The sequence below is a fragment of the Anopheles nili genome, chromosome 3, assembly GCF_943737925.1.
Source record: "Anopheles nili chromosome 3, idAnoNiliSN_F5_01, whole genome shotgun sequence".
NCBI classification, from domain to species: domain Eukaryota; kingdom Metazoa; phylum Arthropoda; class Insecta; order Diptera; family Culicidae; genus Anopheles; species Anopheles nili.
This window is the reverse complement of record NC_071292.1, coordinates 45,821,123-45,842,577: the sequence shown is the minus strand read 5'-3', so window position 1 is coordinate 45,842,577 and position 21,455 is coordinate 45,821,123. Positions and strand designations below refer to the sequence as shown.

The following is a 21,455-nucleotide window of genomic DNA, read 5'->3' as shown; positions in this document are numbered from 1 at the left end:
TGTGTACGTTTTGTGTAACTCGGCAAAAAAAAGGCAAAGATTAAAAGGGAACCCTGCTCTCGCGCGCGCACGTACACTCGCACGCACACGCGCGCTCTCTTTCGCTGTGTGCGAGAGAAAAATGGGAACCGAATCAAACCACGCCCTCTGCGTACGAACGTGCGCGCGCTTTGCTTAACAAACATGGCACACTACGATGGTTTCCCTGAGCATGGCTGCTAGTCGCAAGGGGTTGCCCTTTATTTACTGGTCGTTTGATTAATGTTACAGCGCTGTGGGCTCCCTTTTGTGGGTTCAGAGTGTTACAGGCAACAACATATCAGAACGCCATCAGGGGGCCCTTTTTCCGTATGTTATGGCGTAGGTTCGAACCAACAAAGGGCTTGCGAACGCTTGCAAACGTGCAAAAGCACATATTAGCGACAAAATCCCAGCTCGTACGCGCATACGAAAGGGCTTGTGTGTGTGCGTATGTAAGCGTGGTCTCTCCACAAAGGGCGAACATGAGGGTGCGCACATAAAACACCCCCAACCCCATTTGGGGGGCTTTAGTTTGTTTCTCGCGCCTCCATGCTTTGTTGCGGCATGTGATATGTATTGAGCATTGTAATTCCACCATATAAGCTCGGTCCCACACACGGGCACACATACACACACACATGCCTGCGTGCGTTTGGGCGGCAGAACCGCTGTAGCGAATGGGACACGACCATTCGTCGGCTCAGCAGTTAGTAAAGGCCAGCAGTAGGTTTTTTTCTCGCTCCTTTATTTGGTGCCGTTCTGTTTTATCTTTTTTTTTCATTTCCTTCGCTCTCCTCTCTACTTCTGGTCCTGCTGCGGCACACAGCACACAACGATAATCAGAGCGTCGCCCGCTCGTCCGTCCACCACCACTACCACCATCGTACCGCCGGTTCTGCTTCACCACCGGGCTCACTTCGCTCTGGGGTCATCCTTGTGCAGAACATTTTTCCTCGAGTCATTATTACATGGTGATTTATATTGTGTGGTTTGTTGTTCGGTGCGCGCTGCGTGCTGGCTGCCTAGTAGGCCGTGTTCTGACCGTCGCTAAACGCCACGTTCTGGGGAAAAAGATGGCGCATCTCTAGGCGCAGTTTGTGGAGTTTGCATTTTTTTGTGGTCACCCTGAAAAGCAACATTCTGGTGCATCTTTTGCGTGAGTGCAGTGTGCTGTGTTGGAGTTGAGTTTTTGGCCACCCCTGGTTGGTTTGTGATTTGTGTTCCCTGGAGCTGGGAGAAGTAGAATTTTTGAGCTCACGGTGAACGAAACGAAAGCGTGACAAACAGAGGGATATCCGTTGGGAAGGATTTCTTGGGTCTCGCGAAACGGTTACTGAAGGAAGTGCCGACTTTGCTAATGTCGAACGAGAGGTGCACTCATTTGGCTTGGTTATTGGTGAAAAAGTCTCAGTGCTCAGGAACGGGAAAGCGTAGTGTTTGACGTAGGTGATTCGTGAGAAAGCGATTGCAGAATATTCACTGACGCATATTTATCGAATATGGCGTAGTATGAAAATCTAACCCGTGAAAATAGTACTTATTGACGTGCGGTTGCAAAGTGTGAACATATTGAAAGTAACAGAAACGAAGCAATATTCGACACAAGCGACAGAATATCGAAATTGCTCGAAGTGTATTGTTAACTATAGAGTGTTAAATTGATCTCGAACAGTAAGCCGTAGTGTTCGATATCTCAGCTTCAAAAATTTGCTCCTTTAAGGATTCGACGTCCCTTGAGAAGAAGGTATGTCTCATAAATGATAAGTCATGTACTGATGCTTGAACCATACTTTCTGTTATGTACTGATCAAACTACATATATTGTTATACAAAAAGTCTTGCAAAAAAATAATGCGAGTTGGAATACACTTCAATATTTAAAAGTATTGCGTTTGATGGCCGCATAGCCAGCATTGTTTGGATTGATGGTTTTGAAATATCATTCAATTAGTCGGTAACTTGAAAAAATACGGAATGTTCATACCTTTCCAATCAAACGTAGATCGAATTGAAGTTGATGCGATAATTTCCAAACTTCATTTTTCGTATTTTAACCATAAAATTGGCTCAAAAAATTGCGCAATTCGGTTTGTATCAAACTCTGAACAGGTATTGCGATCCATAATCTAGTGAATTGACTGCACTAGAGACAAACTTTTACTCCGCATATCGGATATGGATATTCGTAGTGATAGCTTTTGATAGCCATGTGAAATAGATTTGACGCGTGCGTTTTCCGATTAGTCATTGACTGTTGAATCACGAAAAATAAATATATATTAGTTCAAGCATACGCGGAATGCGTGCTATAATATTGCTATTTAATATCGTCTATACCTTAAAACTGAATGTGAAATATACAGCCTTTGAGATATTTCAATCTTGATCATAAAACCTCTCAATCTTGGTTACAAGGAAGGACATTTGCTGTTCAATATCTTATATGGTAATGCCCTGATTTATTTATTATAAAATAGAGCATAACTAGCACAAGGTATTCCGCCATTTTTTAAGAGTTTCAAAAACTGGTGCAGAACTTCACACATTTTGCTGTGGATTATCCTGTGCGATTCCGACGCGACTAACGGCTTGTGGCTGCAAGGTTGCTCAATAATTCGATATTACATTCCTTAGTGACAGAGTACGACCCAATCAAAACCAAGGTATATAGAATTTTAATGCCTCCGAACCGATGATGTAAAAGTACATTAATATAAATCAATGGTGGCCTATTTTTATTCTTACAAAAGTATCTAACGTGAAAAAGAGAGCTTTGTTATATTGTTTTGGAGTTCAACAAATATCCTTGTGTTTTAGATGGTTCTTAGATTCCCAAATCAATCTTTATTTTTTCTTCGCTAAAATTCAAAACGCTTTGGGCGTTTCCTAAACTCCTAGCGCAAGACGACATTAATTGATTTGTTCAAATATCGAAGCGAGAAACCATTTTGGATCACAATGGGATGCAATGGGTCCAATTTTATGTGGCACTATTCCACGATCACGCAAAAGGTTGCTGCTATTCAATGGCATTGTGCGTGACAGACGGAGTCCTGCAGGAAGTCCTGAAAACCCCTTACCGTATCAATGGCTTATGTCGACGAGGGGTCCTAAAAATTTACACATCCAAACGAGCAATCACGGTCACGTTTCCCAGTTCGATAATTGTATTTATAAGCTGTACATAGCCAACGACGGCAACCGGGCAGCTGGACTCTGTTGGTTGGTCCTACCGTAGCCATTTTTCCTCACCTTTTGTACCGCCGTGTATGGCAACATCTCTATTCCCTGGAGGAAAAAATGGAGGCATTATTTATTGCTCGCCCAAGCCAAGGAAGCGATCCCGGGAATAGGGACGAGAAAAAAAAAAGAGATATGAAAATTGAAGAGGAAATCTCCGTAAACGAAGGTAACTTTATTCATACGGATACAGAGCGTAGAAAGCGGAGCGAAACCCGGAGCTTCATTAATTATGTTTCTGCTGGGCCGATGGCTTCTCATTCATTTTCAATATTAAAAATATAATGGAACAAAATTTTGAACCACTGGGAAAAAAAGAGGTCCTTTTATCCTCTCGGTTCTCGGGCGCGCCCTCGGTTCGGGCCCTGTTCGGTGTTATCCCTCGGCATCCTACCACGCAGCTCGCGTCGGGTGCCGAGTGGTTGGATCATTAATCAATTTTTCCTTATTCAAATCCCACACGAGAAGCGCGGTAGTTTTATTGAACTGTCGCCGTGGAGGCATTAGAACCATTAGTCATATTTTTCTGACAGAGCCGCCTTTGCCGTCTTCCCCAGTGCTTTTTTCCCGCGTAGCACAGAGGCGGGGTTTTCTTTCTTTTGCTAATGAATGTTTGCCAAAAAAATGCAGCGGGAACGACGATGCCTAGAAATTGAGATTGGTTTAATGGAAGTTGTGTTCTGGTTTTTTTTTTATCATCAGCAATGGTGGAGAGTTTTTGCGCTTCGGTTGGTTCTGTTTGATAGCGCGCATAAAATGGCGTTTCAGGACGTGGCAAGGTTTCTTGTCACCGCGGCGTTGCAGTTACTCTGTTGAGATTTATGCAATCGCGTAGAAAGTGCTCCCTTGCATCACTATAAGTTGGAGGTTTTGCATCTTTGCCTTATATTTCACACTCTGCATGGTTGTATGTGTATTTTACATGCATTTTTACTCAAACTTGATCATTCTGTTACTATAAATTATTGATTAAAGTAACACAATTCAGGATCTAAAGTTCGTTTTGTTGAGAAAGCGTTCTACATTCTTTAAGCGCCCACACGAATGGCGTAAGTGAAAACAATAATGATAATACTAAAAGCACATAAATTGTAGATAATGGGCCATTGTAATAGTTGAAACCGTACCCAGGCGTCGATCGGTAGGGCCAAACCACGCCAACCGACGGATTGGATTCTCCGGTGTCGATGAGACGGGATGATGAATCAAGCAGCGCAAGGTACCTCATCAAATAGCCAATAATGCGAGCGATCCTCCAACCACAACACGCGATTGCTCACTCTCGTTGCCTATTTCATTAGCCCACCGTGTCTCGGGGCTTCTGTGGCGAGAGTCGAAGAATTTTACTTTCGTTTGGCCACCTCTACCCTCCTGCTTCTCACTCCAGGCTGGTGTTTGGTTTGGTGGAAAATGAAACCGCAGTCTAATGAAAATATTACCAAAATTGATCGCAACCCAATTCTCCAATTTTGGTTGAATAACAACTACCCCTTCCTTCAAGCACGCGCGGTAGCGGTGGTGGTGCTTGGAGGTGGCGTTTCAGGTGGAAGATTCAGGAAGGAAGCAATTGGGAAGCAGGTGGATGTCTAGAGCTGTGCGTGTGCGTGTCCGTGTTTGTGTGCACGTTGTTTTCTTTCGGGAGACGCTCGAGTACGCTTGAAGGTGGTTGAGCAGTCGATTGGCTTCATGTGCATATTCCGGCGCCCCCCGGGAAGATGAAGTGGCACGATGGTGGAGTGTTTGAGATGTGCTAGAGTAGTCCCTCTGTGGGCTACAGAACTCCCCAAGCAGGTTGGCTGGCTGGCGTGTGTAATTTGCAATGGTTCACAAGCTTTAATGGAGGGCATGGAGGTTTTTGCAATCATCGCCTTTTTGATCAGTCGCACCCCGACGAGGATGCACACTAGGAAGCGAACGTGGACGAGAGTTTGTGTGTGTGTGTGCAAAAATTAAACAACCAAAAAAAAAACAGCAAACTCTGTCCAAATTCCCCACATTCGAGCCGGAGAGGCGCAGCTAAAGGAAGGCTCAATGTTAAAGAACAATAAACTTAAATGGACGGTGCGACGCCGCGCCGACGGATCGTGATCGAGCGTGTGAGCGATGAAGAGAAGAAGAAAAAGAAGAAGAGCGAGAAGAAGAAGAAAAAAGACTAATTTAAAAAACATTTTGGTATGTTTTGAAGTTGAAGGTTATTTCTCATAATTGATTTCTATGTAAAGCAAAACCGAACGAGAGCCAGCAGAGACCTCCTGAGACCTGCTGTTGTATATAGCAGAGGTTGCCGACGAGAGAAGCAACAACGACGTGTACGACCGGTGGCCATCGTGGTTAGATTATGGGCACGCATTTTTTTCCTTCTCTCTCTCTCTCTCTCGCATTCTCTCTCGATCCCTCGATTTTGTTCGATATTTCAAACCCATCCAAAGACGTTCACGATCACGATCGAGGATCGTTTATTTACGTACACCGCCGTCAGTCGATGCTTGTTTGCTTGTGCCGTGTTACTGACGCAGAGAGACAGAGACTGCAATAGAGAGCGAGAGAGAGAGAGAAAGAGAGAGAGAGAGAGATTGAGAATTGCGTAGGGCGCGTGAAAGAGAGAGCGGAAAATTAGAGGAAGATTAACGAAAAACGGCTTATATACAATTATCTAGAAGCCGCCGCTCAAAGCCCGCCATCGTCAAATTCGGATCGCGTCCTGCTGCTGTTGCTATTGTTGCTATTGCTGTTGCTGGCAGAGGGCTTGTGTGTGTGTGTGTGTGTGTGTACGTGCGCCCTCTAGAGAGACGCAGATGCCGCGACCGCGATATTGCCGTCGGTCAACGCCACAACGGAAGAAGCCGCCGCCAGGGACTGGCTGGGTCGGCGATTCGGCTAATTGGAAAATATAGATTTTCGGTGCTTATGTTTTTAACGTCCGCGCGTTCGGGGGGGCTGTATTTTTTTTTGTTATTATTTATGGTCTTCTCTTCTGGTTTTCGATTGGTGGTTTCGTGGTTAGAACCTCCATCCGTCCGTAGCGACTCTGACCGTATTTGTGGTAACGTAGTCGCGACTAGCGAAACTAACACCGCCGTCAAGTTTATTCAACATGGCGTAATAACGTGCACGGGGGTTTGCTCGCGTTTTGTTCGCTAAATTTGCGCTGATAAACGCGATATTGCTCTACGGACGTTGAAAGGACGTCAAATTTTGCTGGCGGTTTGTGCGGTTTCTGAAAAATACTGATGACCATAGCATCGATTTGTGTTTCTATGGTATATGAGGAATGATTCGGTAGGTTAGTTCCTTTGAATGCGTTTCAAGATTGGCATTCTTTTGTTTGCCAAATAACATATCTGCTGTGCAATTTTGTTGCAGTATTGTATGCTTACCAGACAGTCCAAAATAGCATCGGTTGTTGAAGTTTTTTTGCAATCATTATCACCTCCGTCTTATGTTGCAAGAAAACTGTTTCCGAATTGTACGAAGATAAGTTACATGAAACCAAAAAGTGAACTGCGCTTATAGAACGTTTGATTCGATACGAATATATAAGTTGTTCTCATGTAATTTATTTCACTTAAAATACCGTATTGTTTGATCATTGATATGTGTGATGGATAGATTTGTTTGCGTCTGATATATAAAAATAACTTTCATCCGTTGATAAAACGTTGTTAACCCCTTGATAAAACTATACTTTGAAAGATATAAAAATATAGTTTTAAGAATTCCAATTGGTATGTTTCTTTTTGCAAAATTTCTTTAAGAATGTACCGCTGAAGAAAAGCTACGATTTTTCTTGTTTCTCATACACCAGTTTTGCATTTGGCAAGAATTATAAAAAAACAGCGACCGTTGTTAAACACGACGACTAAACATTGTTAAAATCGATTTTAAGTTTTCTATCCTTCAATCTGTGGACAATCGAAGATCATATGACACTTCTAGCTATGAAGTATTGATTTAAATTCTGTTTCTATAGCTGCGAACACTTATACTTGATATAAACCTCATCATTTGGACGTGATAGACTTTTGAAAGAACAAATATTTCAATCATGTCATCAATTTTGCTGTCGTACGTGGCTCTAATGCTTGGAATGATAAAGAATTAGTTCAATCTATCCACCTTCAAAAAGAAAAAGTTGAATTTTCCTTTCGCTGTCGAACACACAGAACGGCAGGTAGTTGACTTGCACGTTTCCAAGACAAATGTTTTGCAAACGAACTGCCTCCAGCAGTCCCCAAACGAACCCAACAAATACCTACCAAGGACGAACGGCGCTAAGGAATCGCACCCCAAACCGCCCTAAGGCAAGCACATTTCCAGCATTGGTGAAATGCTTCGGATAACTCCGACTCAAACACCATCGCCTGCGGACAGAGGACATAAACGTCAACGTTGACGTCGTCACCCACGCTTCAGAAAATGGCCCCGACCTCGTGGAACATGGAGACGATGTCGTGTCCCCCCCCCTCCCCCTCAGGGAAACCTCAAAAGCTCCTTCCCCCCCCCATCTGGCCTCCAGAGGTTGCAGGGTCAAAGCTATGATGGGAAGATTATTACTTCGCCGAGGCACTGCCACGACGGCGGAAAAGCGTAGCAAATTGGGGTCTCTAGCAACGAGAAGTGAAGAAAAAAAAAGACACGAAAAAAAAAACAGTCAAGCAACGAACATTCCTGAAAGATGGTGTGGTCCAACGTTCGCTTCCCGGTGGCTTCTCCAAAAGGTTGTGTTTGGGCTTTTGGGCCCTCGGGCTGCGTTGAGACCGGAGCTATTTCCCGCAGACAGAGGGAAGTCGAAGTTGAAAGACGAAATGCCGACAGAAATGTCGAATCTCTAGCGATCTTCGTCCGCGTCCGCTCAGCTGCTCCAAGCGTCCGTCCTCCAAGCGATCGTTCGACAAATTGTTGTTCGAACAAATCGAGATCATGCGACGCCCGTGGAGGCCCGTGCGTCGTCTGCACCCTTGTCGACTCCCCTCCAGGAGGGGGTGACGACGTGCGGGAATGGGTCCCGGCACCCCTTATACCCGGCCATCAACCGCTCTCCAGCGCGGAGGAAAATGTGTATTACACATTGCGTCCACAAGTTGACTAATAATCAACCGATATCTCATGGATAAAATCAATAAGGAAAGAAATTAATAGCATTCCCTCGTGGCCCCAGCTTCCTCTCCGGGTGAGACCCTCGTGCTCTCTCTCGCTCTATCTCTCTCTCTCTCCCTTGGCCACCGATCCCGCCCTTTTCCCCGATGGGTTCGAGCTTTCCATGTGCGCCTTCCAGGTTCCTTCGCTGATTGAAGTGTGTTGCTCCGTCCGTCCGCCGTCGTTGTCGTCGTCTGAGGCGTCGTTGTTAAAGATTTCCAACCCAAACCGGTGGCGGTCCCTGTATCGAAGAGCCTCCTCCAGCAGGAGGTGAAGGTGGAGACGAGAAATCGTGAAGAAAAAAAACTCCCAACAACACGACAGCAAGAAAAAAAAGATGTTCCAAAATCACACGCGAGCGCGCGCGCGCCTCGGAGGAAGAAGTAAAACAGGCATACGAAATTAAAGATGATGGAAAGACCTTCATTATGGCCGGCTCGGGAGGTGGTGGGTTTTGCCGCGGCTAGAATCGTGATGAAATAGGAATAATTTCAATCTCCTGCTTCTAATCAAACGCGCATCGCTCGGGAGTTGAGTCGAGTGTGCTGGGGCCGGCCTTTGGTTTAGAAGAGGAAACTCGATCTTCGCTCTTGAGATCGCTCGTACCTCGTGTCGTTCGAGGTTTTGGGGAGTTTTGTTCGGTGGAATGTGGGGAATCGTGCGAAATTGGGCTACATTGGTGTGTTCTACAGCATTCCCTTGCGGAACGATTGGCACACTCAACTATTTCTGTACACGGTCTAGTGAAGAAGCTTGGACATTACTTTATTGTACTAAAACATGAGGATCGAGGTTAGTCCTCGTTGTGGTTTTTGTAGAACCGGGCAAGCTTTGCGAGTAAAGTCCACGTGCGGCGTTTGAACAAAGAAAAAAAAAACGTCCAAAAGCTATAATAAGCCTTTTGGGATGATTATAGAGTAAGCAGTCCGCTCCCGAACACCAGTAGTCGCGAAGGTTACATTAATTCTTGCTTCCCTCTATTCTCCGCATTCTAGGCGAGTACGTCCTTAACAGCTCGGACATCGACAACAGCCTGTCGACACCACTGGCGGATCTGTTTCTCGAGGAAGGCCTAACACTACCGGACCTTGGCGAAGCAGTGGTAAGTATCCGCGAACGTCAGGAAGCATCGGATATCACGTCAGTGGTGAATACGTTTTTGTTGTTTGTCCCCTTTCCAGGAGGACACTATCGCCGAAAGCAAATCGTCAGGCGACAGCGAACACCTCCAGCAACAAGAACAAGCGGATCGCGAGGTAAAACGCATCGAACAGGAACTGCAGCAGGTCTCAGTGGATGAGATTTGTCTAGGAGCGGCTTCCGGTTCGTCGAGTACCGATTCCAGCAGTACAAGTGGTGTCGGTGCGACCGCGCTGAACGATACCGACGAGATCCTTGGTTCCGCGGTTACCGATTCTACGGTGAACGTGACGACGTCCGACGACGGCCTCGAAGTTCCACCGGTGCCCGATGATCTAGATGATCTGCTGTGCGACATGATGATACAGACGTCGTCCCACTTCCAGCATACGCGCCAGAACACGCAAGGCTACGGCCATGGCGCCATGACCAGTTTCCGGCAGACGACGACAGGTGGCTCCGGTTACCATCATCATCATCACCATCATCACCATCACCATCAGGTGAGTGTTAAATTTTGAGAGGGAGTTTTGGATGGGAGAGACCCTTGAGATTCCGGGAAAGGGAATTTTGTGAACAATTGGTAGAATCCATCGATTGAATCGGTTGGCTGTGGTGAGGCTTTCTGGCTGTGGTTTACGAATTAGCAACGTTTTGTTTGCATTTTTCGAGAAGTATGTTTAGGACCCATGTTTGCTCCGATTTCATTGGTAACGTTGAGTAACATTTCAAGAATCCATTCTAGCACCCGAGTTGGTATCCTTTATGTCGTTGTAAAACTCCATATATGGCCAGATATTAGGTTCAATTTTTTAAGCAAATTAAGTATGATGAATATCTTTTTATCGTATTTAAATTAATATGGGGTTAAAATGTTTTCAGCTTATTCCAAACTTTTATGATTCAAAAGTTCTGAATGTTACAGTTTACTAAACTTATTGTATCTTATTTACCTCTGTTTTTACCGTTTTGATTACACTTTCGATGGACAAGTATTTATTTTTATATCAACTTCGCAAACGGCTTGGTGGTTTTATAATAGCGATAAAACTAAACAAGAAGCTGCATGAAAGCTCAGAAGTTTTAACCAGGTAGCACTCGCTTAATCAACAGCCGAATATTCTTTCATTCATGATAATTTATCTTATCGATCAAACGTTGTGTTAATAATATTCGCTTTTGGGATTACCATATTATAATCTTTCCATGGAAATCATATTATTGGATTAACATCTATGGATCAATTTAGAAGTTCTGCGGATCAAATGTTTCAACTCTCATTACAATGCTGGTGATGAGAAATTTCAAAATTGCATAATATTGTACCAAGAATCCCCAGACCGGGCTGGGCCTATACGATTCGGCTCGTGTATCGGTATTTTAATTCCCCTGAAATGGACTCCTCCTGCACCCTGATAATGATCACACTCGATTTTTCATCACTCAAGTGACTTGATGCGTGTTAGATTCGCCCAATCGATTCCGTCGTTTTGACAGCATTAAGACCCACCGCGTCCTCAAACGATCATTAAGAGCACGCTCGTAAATGTCTACCAGCATCAAAACGGCCAGAAAAAGTGGCCAAACATTCCCATTCTAAGCCCATCAACAGTAACGTTTAGCGTGCGGTTATCGATGGTTCTTTTTTTTTTTGCTTGCTCAAAGCCCATCCTGCTACCGATCGCAAGCGATCAACCACAGCTTGATGCCCGGTGGGTCCTGGTCGATTTCCCGCATCGATCGATTGATTGTCACTTGCCGCCAATGATCGATGGCTTTTGTGGGCGCACGCTCGATCGATCGATGCTCGAGATGCAGCATTCGTTTGGTCCGTTCTCCCCGGGGAGAAAGGTAATAAATGATCCCTTGCGGAGATGCACGAATGCTTTCTCCGTGAGACACTTTCAACTCCCGCACGAATCCGGGACGAAACGGGCCCAACAATAGCGAGCGGGCGAGTCGTCGGTGAAAACGGTGTAATCCTTTTATGCATAAAAAATGATGCACCCTCGACGTGTTTACAATTAATCATTAATTTGCCACTAAAAGCCAACCGGAGCCCTTTTCGAAGGGGTCTTTCGTTTGTCCTACCGCCGCTTGAGCATTGACCATTGGAAGGGAATGGAAGAAAGCCTTAAAGATGGGACGTTATCCGCAATGTTATCTCGGGCTTGTAAGCCGTCTCGAAGGCGTCCTGTGGCTCATGGAGAGAGAGAGAAAGAGAGAGAGTGCGTGTGTGTGCTCTCACTGAGGCTAGGTGTTGCTACTGCTGTCGTCCTGTTGTAAATGAAGGACCCCGGAAGGGCCGAGTCGTGGTCAAACCGGCAACAAATTGCGGTGAATTGCCGTCCCGTTGTCCGCTTGTGACCGCTGCACTTGTTGGTGGTGCGATTGCGGTTCCTGTGGTCCTATGCGTAGACCATAGGAAGGACTAAAAGGAGTGGTTCAAGAGAGAAGCTCGTAAAGGGCTACAACACCTCGGTACCTGTCGACGGGGTGTGTTCGAAAACGACAATAAAACAATAAACGAAGCAAACAGGACTTGGAGAAACCGTGAAACTGTGAACCACATCACATTCGATTATCGTCCTTCATGTGTATGTGTGTGTTTGGGTACGTGAGGTGGGGAAAAAAGTGAGCACAATTGGATGAATTATTGCCCACTTTGCTACTGGATGCTCGCAGTTTTATTGCTTGCTCGGTGAGAAAGGACATTCCTAGGGGTTGGTACTTCTGACTTCTGGTCACTAAACAAGCCATCATACCCCGTCCTGCTGGGTTTCGCAACGGGAATAATTGAGGGAAAATTATTAAAAGTTCCCTCTACAACACACACACACACTTTAGGAGGAAGGATAATGAAGTGAACTCGACCGATAATAATTCGACATTAAATTGTAACCAACCGGAGCAGGAAGATCTCGATTGTTAAATTGTGTAGCTTCTGGCGGGTCTTTGTGGGCTTTGCATCGTATAATTTGGCGAGATATGCCTTCCCCAAGAATGCAATTGTGACCCCATTTTGGCTTTGATCCTGCTGGTGCGTCATAATTGGCGCTGATTGTGTCCTGCCATCGTTTCCTTTTCGCGATCGCTTGCGATCGTCAAGAGCACGAGTTCTGCCTTGGCCAATGTTGGCGTTCTCGAACAAAACGCGCCACTCTTGGGATATAAAGTGAACAAAAAAAAAGCCAAGAAGCCAGAAGGCGCGTCCCATTAAAAGGGAACGAAAGAATATTAAGGAACCTGCCCGATGGTCGTCCATTCCCTCCCCTCCTTGGTCGCGTACGGAATTCTCTTTACGCTTCCGTCACCATAATTATTACCACCGTCGCTCAAAAGTGCCAGTGCTGGCAAGCGAACGCGCGCCTGGCGTTGGGAATCGAAAAATTCTTAGTCTCGCGCCTCCGTCCCTGTGATTACGCGGAATGCCGAGGTGGTGGTGCTCGACGCCACAGCCTCTGGCCGCCTTCACCCACCCAGGGTTCAACCTGTCCCGAGAGCGGGCCCTAGGGCCGTAGGGCCGTGCCGTGGGCCCGGTAATAGCAACCGATGCCAGCCACTCGAGGCTTACGCGGGCAGCGAAGGCCAAAAGAATAACAGAAAAATAGAGATGATTTCGATTGATTTTAAAAACGCATTAAGTAAGAGGTCTTGGGCGTCGGTGGGGAGGATGTTGGAGTGAGAAAGAAAGAGAGAGAGTGAGAGAGAGTGAGAGAACGTCCCTGCCGCCGCTGAAAAGGGCCAATAAGAATTGACGGGGCCAGAGCACGGCAGAGTGTAGCAGAACGGGAACGAAGGAAAAACACTCTGCCGGTGAAAGGAAGCAGAACGGCGGAAAATGAACCTACGAGAGAGTGAGTGAGTGAGAGAGAGAGACATTCATCGAAGAAAAGATGATGGTCGAAAGAACGAAGTACGAAGTTTTGTGCTTGCGCGATCAATTCCAATTCTCGTTCTTTTTCCACGACCCAGCAGCCAACATCGATGGGTGTACGTGTGTTTGTGGTGCCTTTTTTGCCTTTTTCGTTCTCGCGCTTCGTCCTTAAGCAAGATGGAGGATCGATCGTTGGGCGCACCAACAACCCGGCCCTCAAAGACACACGCAAGTACGTAAGCCGCAGCGCGCACAAGTGTTGTTATTTTAAAAAGCAAACTTCCGAGACCCGGGACGACCCGGACCTGGCTATCTGTGTTATTTTGCGCCACACAAGGGATGCGGTTTCGTTTCGGTCACACCGTCAGGAGTGTATCCTTCGACGGAGTGTTGTTTTATCCCCCATTTCCCGGAGCTCTAATTCCTCCGGTGGGTTCTTGTTGTTCTTGCTCCCTCGTCACCAAACGGTGCGACTCGGTGTGTATTTGCGAGAGAGAGAGAGAGAGAGAGAGAGTGACACTACACTCCTCCACGAACGGGGTTTTTAGAGTACTTGATTTTTGGTCATTTATTTATTTATTTTAACCTTGCTTCAGTTATCAGCCCCTCCCGATCGGTGTTTTTGCTAGGTAGGGGTTTCGACATCATCACCACTTTCGGGGCTGTTATCCTTGCGTCCCATCGAAGGTACGCTTTTTGGCCGGTTTGAAGTGGCTTTTTTTTTCTTTCGTCCTCGCGTTCCCTCATCTCCGGGGTGTCGCTCTGAAAACATGCATTTCTTGTGAATTTTCCTCCATGTCGCCACCTCATGTCGATGGTGTTTGAAGGCATTTCCTTGCGGCACATTAAGGAGTCTTTGTTTTAGTCACTGTTACTCAACCACCTGTTTGAGTGGAGATGAAAGTTAAGCTAGTGAAAAGCTGACAGCTTGGGAGAACAAAGCAATTTCGTCCTTTTTATTGACGGACTCGATTTCCTTTTCAGTTGTTACATTACGAGGTCAAATGCAGCAGTATAAATTGGCGGATATTTCAGGACGCGTTTCCCGTTTGCAATGCCCACAAAATGGCTCATCCGTTCGATGGGTTTTCCCCCCTCATAATGGATGGCGTTCGTTTTATTATCTGTTTGTGCAAAAAAAACAACACACACACAAAAAACAATCATGTCGCAATTACACGGTGATTGTGGGTGATTGAGACTCTCTATCTCTCTCTCACTCACTTCGTCCTCCCGACGACCCTGCAACCCCGTTCACTTGCCGGGTTGATAGATGGAGTGAGTTGACGATAAACGTTGTTCCGCCACAAAGTTCATCGCGAACGATCCGGAATCCTCTCCGGAACAAGGCCCACGGGGTAACCAAGGATGAGGCGAGAACCGACCAACGCGCTTTTAAAGCAAACAAAACCAAATTATCCCCAATGTACACACGATTCGCAAGCAAGGGCAGCTCGACATTCGATTTTTTGTTTGTATGTGCGCTTCTTTTTTTTGTTTCGTCTCACTTTGTAGAAGCTATCGAACAAAACAAATCGAACTGTTGCTGCTGCTGCTACGCACCTTTGGCTGCTAGCAGGAACTTGATGAAGGAACCCGCGAAACGAGAAGCAAACTCGGGCGCAAGCAACAAAAAATCAAACAAAGTTACAAATCGGGCACAACAAACCAAGCAAAAACAACCGACGACTCGATCAAGCGCCAGAGACGTCAAGTTCACGATCGAGTGCAGGGGGGAGGGGTCCCATGTGTGTTAACGCTTCTATCGCGCAATAACGTCAAGTACGCACGCATATCCGCCCCGCGGGAGAGACATTCAAAACCACGCTGGACAACGGCGCTGAACGAAAGACTTGAGCGCGACCGCAAGCGACGAACCGCGGGCGAATGGATGGCAGAAAACGCGTCACAGATTGAGAGGGAGACTAAGGGCGTGCGAGAGAGTGAGAGAGACGATACGCAAACGCGTGCTTTGTGCATTGCGTGTGTTGCGAGCAACCCTTCGCTTCGGGCAGCATCTCTATGGCAACCCTCTGCGATAGACACCCTAACGTTACGCCAGATAGAACCATGGACGAGGCTTCTGATTGTGCGTCTCTCTTCACTGGACACGCGGGCGAAAAAAAAAACAACAGAAACACACACACACACACTCACCCATCCAGAGCCGGCTGGAAAGAGAACCATCATCAACGCCGTGAAGCCCCCTTTTCAGGCGGATGATGAGAGTTTGGCAGGGCTTTTAGTTGAATTTCGTCTTGTGTTCTGTTAACACAGCGCGTTTTGCCGGTGCTGCCACTGGCTCGAGGTTTCGAACGCTTTGCGCGAGAATTTTGTGGTGTGATTTGTATCGTAGCCGGTTCGAGTTTTATCGCGCGAGTGCCCTCATTAGAGTGTGCGCGTCTTTTTGGTGTTTTCCTTTACGGTTTGGGGCGCGAGAGCGATGCTAATGGCCGCAGCACGTGGACGCAGGTATTTGGTGGCAGTGGTTGTTTACAACCGCACGTCTAGCGATCGGGCTTGTGCAGGAATAAGATCGTTTGTCGATCGAAGAACCAAAGGAAACTCCAGTGAAGAGTGAAAATGTTTTTCAGTTAAAGTTTTTTCACAATTAATTATACTTCACGTGGGTGTATTGTGCAAAAGAAAACGCAGGAAAACAGTACGATTGTTCCATTCCTTGCCCCCATTCACGATCAACGAACTCCTCCCCCCCTTTTTGGTACCCTCTCTCTTTCTCCCCAAAACCCATGTAAATAACAACCGAAGACTTGACCTTTCCTCCTTCTCTACGGTCATCAGTCAGGTTTTTTTTGCGTGTGTGCCGTTTTTGCTGTTTTATTCTTAGCGCAAAACTTCTGTACCAACCAACACCGATCACGCGGGTCCGTGTCCGGCTTGTACACGACCTGTCTTTCAATCGCGTTCATGTGTTTTTCTCCTTTTGGTACAAGCCAGACGAGTTCCTTCTGTTCCCATCAGTGCGACGTCGACTTCGCGTGGCGTTTTTTTTGCTTGCTCTACCAATCGACGGTTCAAGATGAAACAAAAAAAAAGAGGGTACCCAAGAGAAAAACTTCAAGATTACTTTCGGGCGGTTAGTTTTTGCTGCCTTCGCGCTTGTGCGCAGCTCAAACGGAAGATTTCTTTTAAAGTGTGCACACTGGAAAAAAGAACCTCTGCCATTTCGCGTCGAAAAACGTCACACAAGCTTTTGTGTGATATTGTGAAGCAGAAGAGGGCACCTTTGACAGTTTGGTCAAAACTGACAGCTGGTAGTTGCTAGTTCCATGGACTACTAGACGACGCAGCAGGGTTCGGGTTCACTAACCGCCCGCTAGGTGGCGATCTGAACCGAGCACAAATGAGATCAGATACTATTAAGCGATATAATGGGGTCCCACTAACGAACTAAGCGACACTGCACGCGATCGAAGGATGTAAACGATTCTACATTTTTAAAACAAACAGCTTATCTTAAACACCACCCCTTCGGGTGCTTGTGGGTGTGTGTGTGTGCATGCATCTACGTACATCTGGAGGCGTTCTCCATCACTCAAACAATACGCTCCCGCGCTAATGAGAGCTCTCCTTCTTCGCTAATTACAACGCTTTCTGAGGCCGGCTTCCGAGCTCGCCAGTCGGTACGGGTCCGCAAAATGATAATAATACGCCAGCTCTAAACCTTCACTCACGGGTACTCTAGAGGTTGGATTGCACTTGCACCGGAGAGGGAGCCAACAAAAGCCCTTAATCGGAGTCGCGCGTCTCGAACAGGTGGGCGTTAGCCATCGAATTCGAATTGCCCTGCTCGAATTTGGCTCGCCGCCGGTTAAGCCCCCTGTGAGGTCTCGGGGTTCCAGCCCTTGCGTGCCATCCGCCCTCTCCACCTCCCACCTCCATCCCTTTTGTTAGTTGACATTGTGGATGTGTGTCAGGTGACCTTCGCGGTAGCGTAAAATTAGAGAGCAAATTATATACAATTAATCTGTTCTAATGTGACCTGTTCGATTGTGGGCTGGTGGGGTGGCGGGTCGCCGTCACGTGGGAGGGGGGAGAAGCTGGGAGGATGGCTTCCCACACCCAACCCGTCTCTCCTCACCGCTTTTCCGCGTGTGGTAAGAGTCCCATCGCGGAACCGTTGAAGGCAAACTGTACGTAGTGGTCAGTTGCATGGACAGCGTCTCTAATAGCAGCTAATGTGGAGGTCACATTCTTCTGCTGGATATCGCCAGTAGTTCGCGGTAACCACTTTTGGTACTAGTGAACTGATAAACGACACCACCTTGTCGGATGTAAATCAACATTTATTAGACAGCTCTGGCATTTGTTTCTAACTAACGCGTCCTTTTGTCCTTTTATTTCTTCCATAGCCCCGCGTACCATTGAGCCGAGCAGTTTCGATGGAACAGCGCTGGCAGGATCTAGCGAATCTGCTCAGCTTCCCACCCGGTATGGGTGTCGGGATGGGAGTTGCCGACATGCCACCATCGCACCCATCTCATGCCCACTACCCATCGCATTACCCCTCGTATCAGGTAGGTGTTGTACTGCTGCTGCTGCTGCTGCTGCTGATCATTTTTAAACCGCTGCACACTTTCCACTAACGACCCGAGTTGGGGGGGTTTCTCTCATTTTCCACAGCCCACCGGAGGAATCGCAGGACCTCAGCATGGCCAGTATCACCATCCGTCACATGCCGCCGTACTGCAGAATGCTTCACTGGCCGATATTTCACCGGCACAGCCACATTACGGTGCAAACCTCGGATCGGCGGTCGCCACCAGCATGCACCTCACCAACTCCACATCTGAGACGGATGCTGGCACGTCCGGGTACAAGATGGATCCGGACATGATGTACTACTCGGTAAGTTGTTGTGCATTAGCCCGCGCAATCAACCCGGCTTCCATCATCAACCCGTAATCACCGGCCAATTGATTGCCGTGTACGACGACGATAAGTTAACCTGGGAGTCCTTTTTTTTCTTTCTTTCCTCCTCTCCCTCCCGGGAACTGCGCAGAACTCCTCGTCGGAAATGAACCACACCGATGGCTTTTTGAATTCCATTCTGAACGACGAAGACCTCCAGCTGATGGACATCGCCGTCAACGAAGGTGAGTGTGCGAGCAGAAAAAAAGGTTGATTGAGTGATTACATGATGTCGTTCGGCCGGTCCGGTAATGCATCGGTTTTCTTGAAGCCCGTGTGGCCAATCGGAAATGGGGTTTTCCCGGGGCCGGAATGTGCCCCGGCGGTGCTTTGGATCGATAGGAATGTGCTGGGAGTTGAATTTATTCCATCAACCAAACAGCTTTCCTGCAACTACCAGCAGGAGCCGGTGGAGTACTCCATCGTGTACCGATTGATAACCACGGATTATCGTGGCAGTTGGTCAATGAAAGAGCAAAGCTTATCTTGCGTGATGGCGTTACGTTGCAGAAATGCCGAATAGCCATCGAAAGGTGGTCTCTCAAGCTGCTACATCATTCGATGGTCAAATTTGTGCTAAATGTGTCCCTAACAATTGGCTTCAACTTGGCAGGAGCAAACAGATGTTTTAGCTCCACGGGTGGTAAACAGATGCATGTTGAGGTTATACTGTAGTGGAAATGTTTGACATCTCCTTAAAATGGCGTCGTCGTGATAAGCTGGCCTAAAGTTCTATAGCTTATAGGTGCAGGAAAAATGCTTCTTAAGCTGGTTTTTCTAACCGGTTCCTCGGAAGTACATGTTGTTAGAGATTGACCAATCGATAGTCCATCAAATAGCCTCATAAACATGGCTGTTTTGTTCCCAAATAGCTCCATCGGCCTGCATTTGAGTTTGATGTACTGAACAGTAGAAAGGTTAACAGTGTAACGGCATATAAAGGTCACATGTTGGTGTTTAACAACAAACCGTCATTGAGGGACCGTTACGGATGACCCACGGGGACCTTCGTAGGACGTTTGTTTAGGCAAGGGATCACTGAAATGTCCAGTTCTATGCTAGTTGGGACCATGATGATGCACTGACCAAAAGAAGTGACACCGTGACGATGGGAAAACAGATCAAACAAGCCACCAGTTCGCGTCACAATTTGATGATTTCTCCCAATTACACCAACGCAAACAGCGGCTGTTGTCCTCAGGGCCGACCTTCGGGAGTGACACGCGGCTCGCGCTCCCTTCCGGAACGTGGTTTCAAAGATGGCGCCCCAGGACCGTTGGAAAGCGAACGTTTAATAACGTGATGTTCGGAAGGGGGCATAAAAAACGTAAAAACTAAAACCCTAGGCTCTCCGTTGTGCAGCATAATTAAACATACCACATCGCTCGGGTCAGGTCCCTCGCGCGCGGGTCAGACATTTTTCGTTCTACAACACCGGGGCCAAAAGAAAAGCCCAAACAAAAGTCCAAGTCATGGCTCAGCTCGCACACCCACCCTTTTGCCGCTGGTCCCGAATGTGTGAAACTCAAAGAACTAATTTCTATCCGACGGCGGCAGCGGTGGCGTCGGCTGTAGTGAATATTCCCATCGACGCCCTCTGCTCACCCGACGTTCTGGCCCGTGTCCCGCATGTTCCGTTTGCCAACAGGAGTAACGATATGAAAAAAAAACTGCTATCTCACCCCCGGGAACTCCTCCGTGCGCCGGAAGAAACAGAACCGCGGTGGCGCAGGATATACGACGCAACTGCTGGCGTCCCGACTCTCGAACGCGATGAAAAGCGGTAGACAATGTTTAATAGGCTTAAGAACGTAATCGAGAAAGCGGAAAGAGCGGAACTCGTCAGCCTGAAAAGTTTGCCCCCCCCCCCCCTTGAAGGGTGTCCCTGTTTCTTAAGGCTCGATGAGCCCCGGGCTTCGGGTTTAGTATGCGAAGAAAAGAAGCCCCGAAAAAGGATGCCCAGGGTTGGCTTTTTTCCAATTAAAAAGAAGAAAGGAAGCTCACAAGAGTGTCGACGTGAGAACACCGGCTTTTCGTGTCCTTGCTCGATGTTTTGCTTTGGTGCTAGCTTTAGTACGCACGTTTTAGTACTGCCGGGTTGGCTTCAACCTCTAGCGCGTCATGCCGCGCAATTTCTTCCCAGTACTGCTGCGTTACGTGTCCCGGGGCTCGTTTTTCTAGCCGCCGCGTTTCACGACAGGAACGGCACACAATCTCATTCGCAAACACACGCCTGCGAACCTGTGGGCGAATGTGGCCACACACACCGTCAGGGAGATAAGATAACGATAAGCCAGCGAAGAAAGGGAATACCCTAGCCTCCCGTTCGAACGTTCCGTTGCCCGTGGTGCAAATGGTGGTGTTGTTCCAGTGAAATAGAGCAATACCGCCACGGAAAAACGGGGTTTTTAAAACAATGTGGGGTTCCAAAAGGATGTGACGCTGTGACCTCCGAAACCAGTGCCGGCAGTACGTCGATCCCCTCCGACGAGTGTGTGTGTGTGTATGTTTTCGTGGCCGCGCGCGCGTTTTCGCTCTCGCCTACTGTGATGCACGGTTGCGCCATCTACATGTGAGCGGCGGAAGCTTAGTTCGATCGCTGACAGCGCACTGTTTGGTGCGGTTTGTTTTCCGGAAAGTAAACGGTGTGTTGTGTTTTGTGTGGTCCCCTTTTTCGCCACAAAATCCGTGCCGGGAGGTTGTGAAATGGCGTGATTCATGCTGTTCTGTGTTTGTTTTATACATTCCTCGCGATTAAAACAAAGACAAACGGTGTGTGTGTGTGTGTGTGAAGTGGTTACCACCGCCTCGATACCGGAACGTCGTTGCGCTGTTTAATGTAAAATAGTTGCAAACTAGAGGCCCCGAAAAACCAAGCAGAGCAAAAAAAAAGCCACCACGCATCATCGCATGACTCAGCGTTTGTGTTATCCCCAGTTGAGTATGGGCGCGATAACGCGCGATCCCTTTCGCGACACGAAAGATATGAGCTGGCGGCGCATACACACGCTTGAATAGTGTCTCCCCCCAGGTTACAATCCCCCCCACTTTGTGTCGATGTATGCAGTGTAGCCAGACACACACACAAACACACAGAAAGGGCGTTTAT

General features: G+C 47.3%; 1 protein-coding gene across 1 annotated transcript in view; it reads left to right on the top strand.

Moving 5' to 3' along the window:
• LOC128726287 (segmentation protein cap'n'collar) overlaps window positions 1-21,455 on the top strand; it is a 36,224-nt gene that overhangs the window by 12,102 nt on the left and 2,667 nt on the right. The window contains exons 4-8 of the mRNA XM_053820087.1: window positions 9,393-9,499; window positions 9,579-10,040; window positions 17,788-17,952; window positions 18,059-18,283; window positions 18,438-18,531. Of these exons, the coding sequence (XP_053676062.1) occupies window positions 9,393-9,499; window positions 9,579-10,040; window positions 17,788-17,952; window positions 18,059-18,283; window positions 18,438-18,531 (1,053 nt within the window). The remainder of the gene's footprint in view (window positions 1-9,392; window positions 9,500-9,578; window positions 10,041-17,787; window positions 17,953-18,058; window positions 18,284-18,437; window positions 18,532-21,455) is intronic.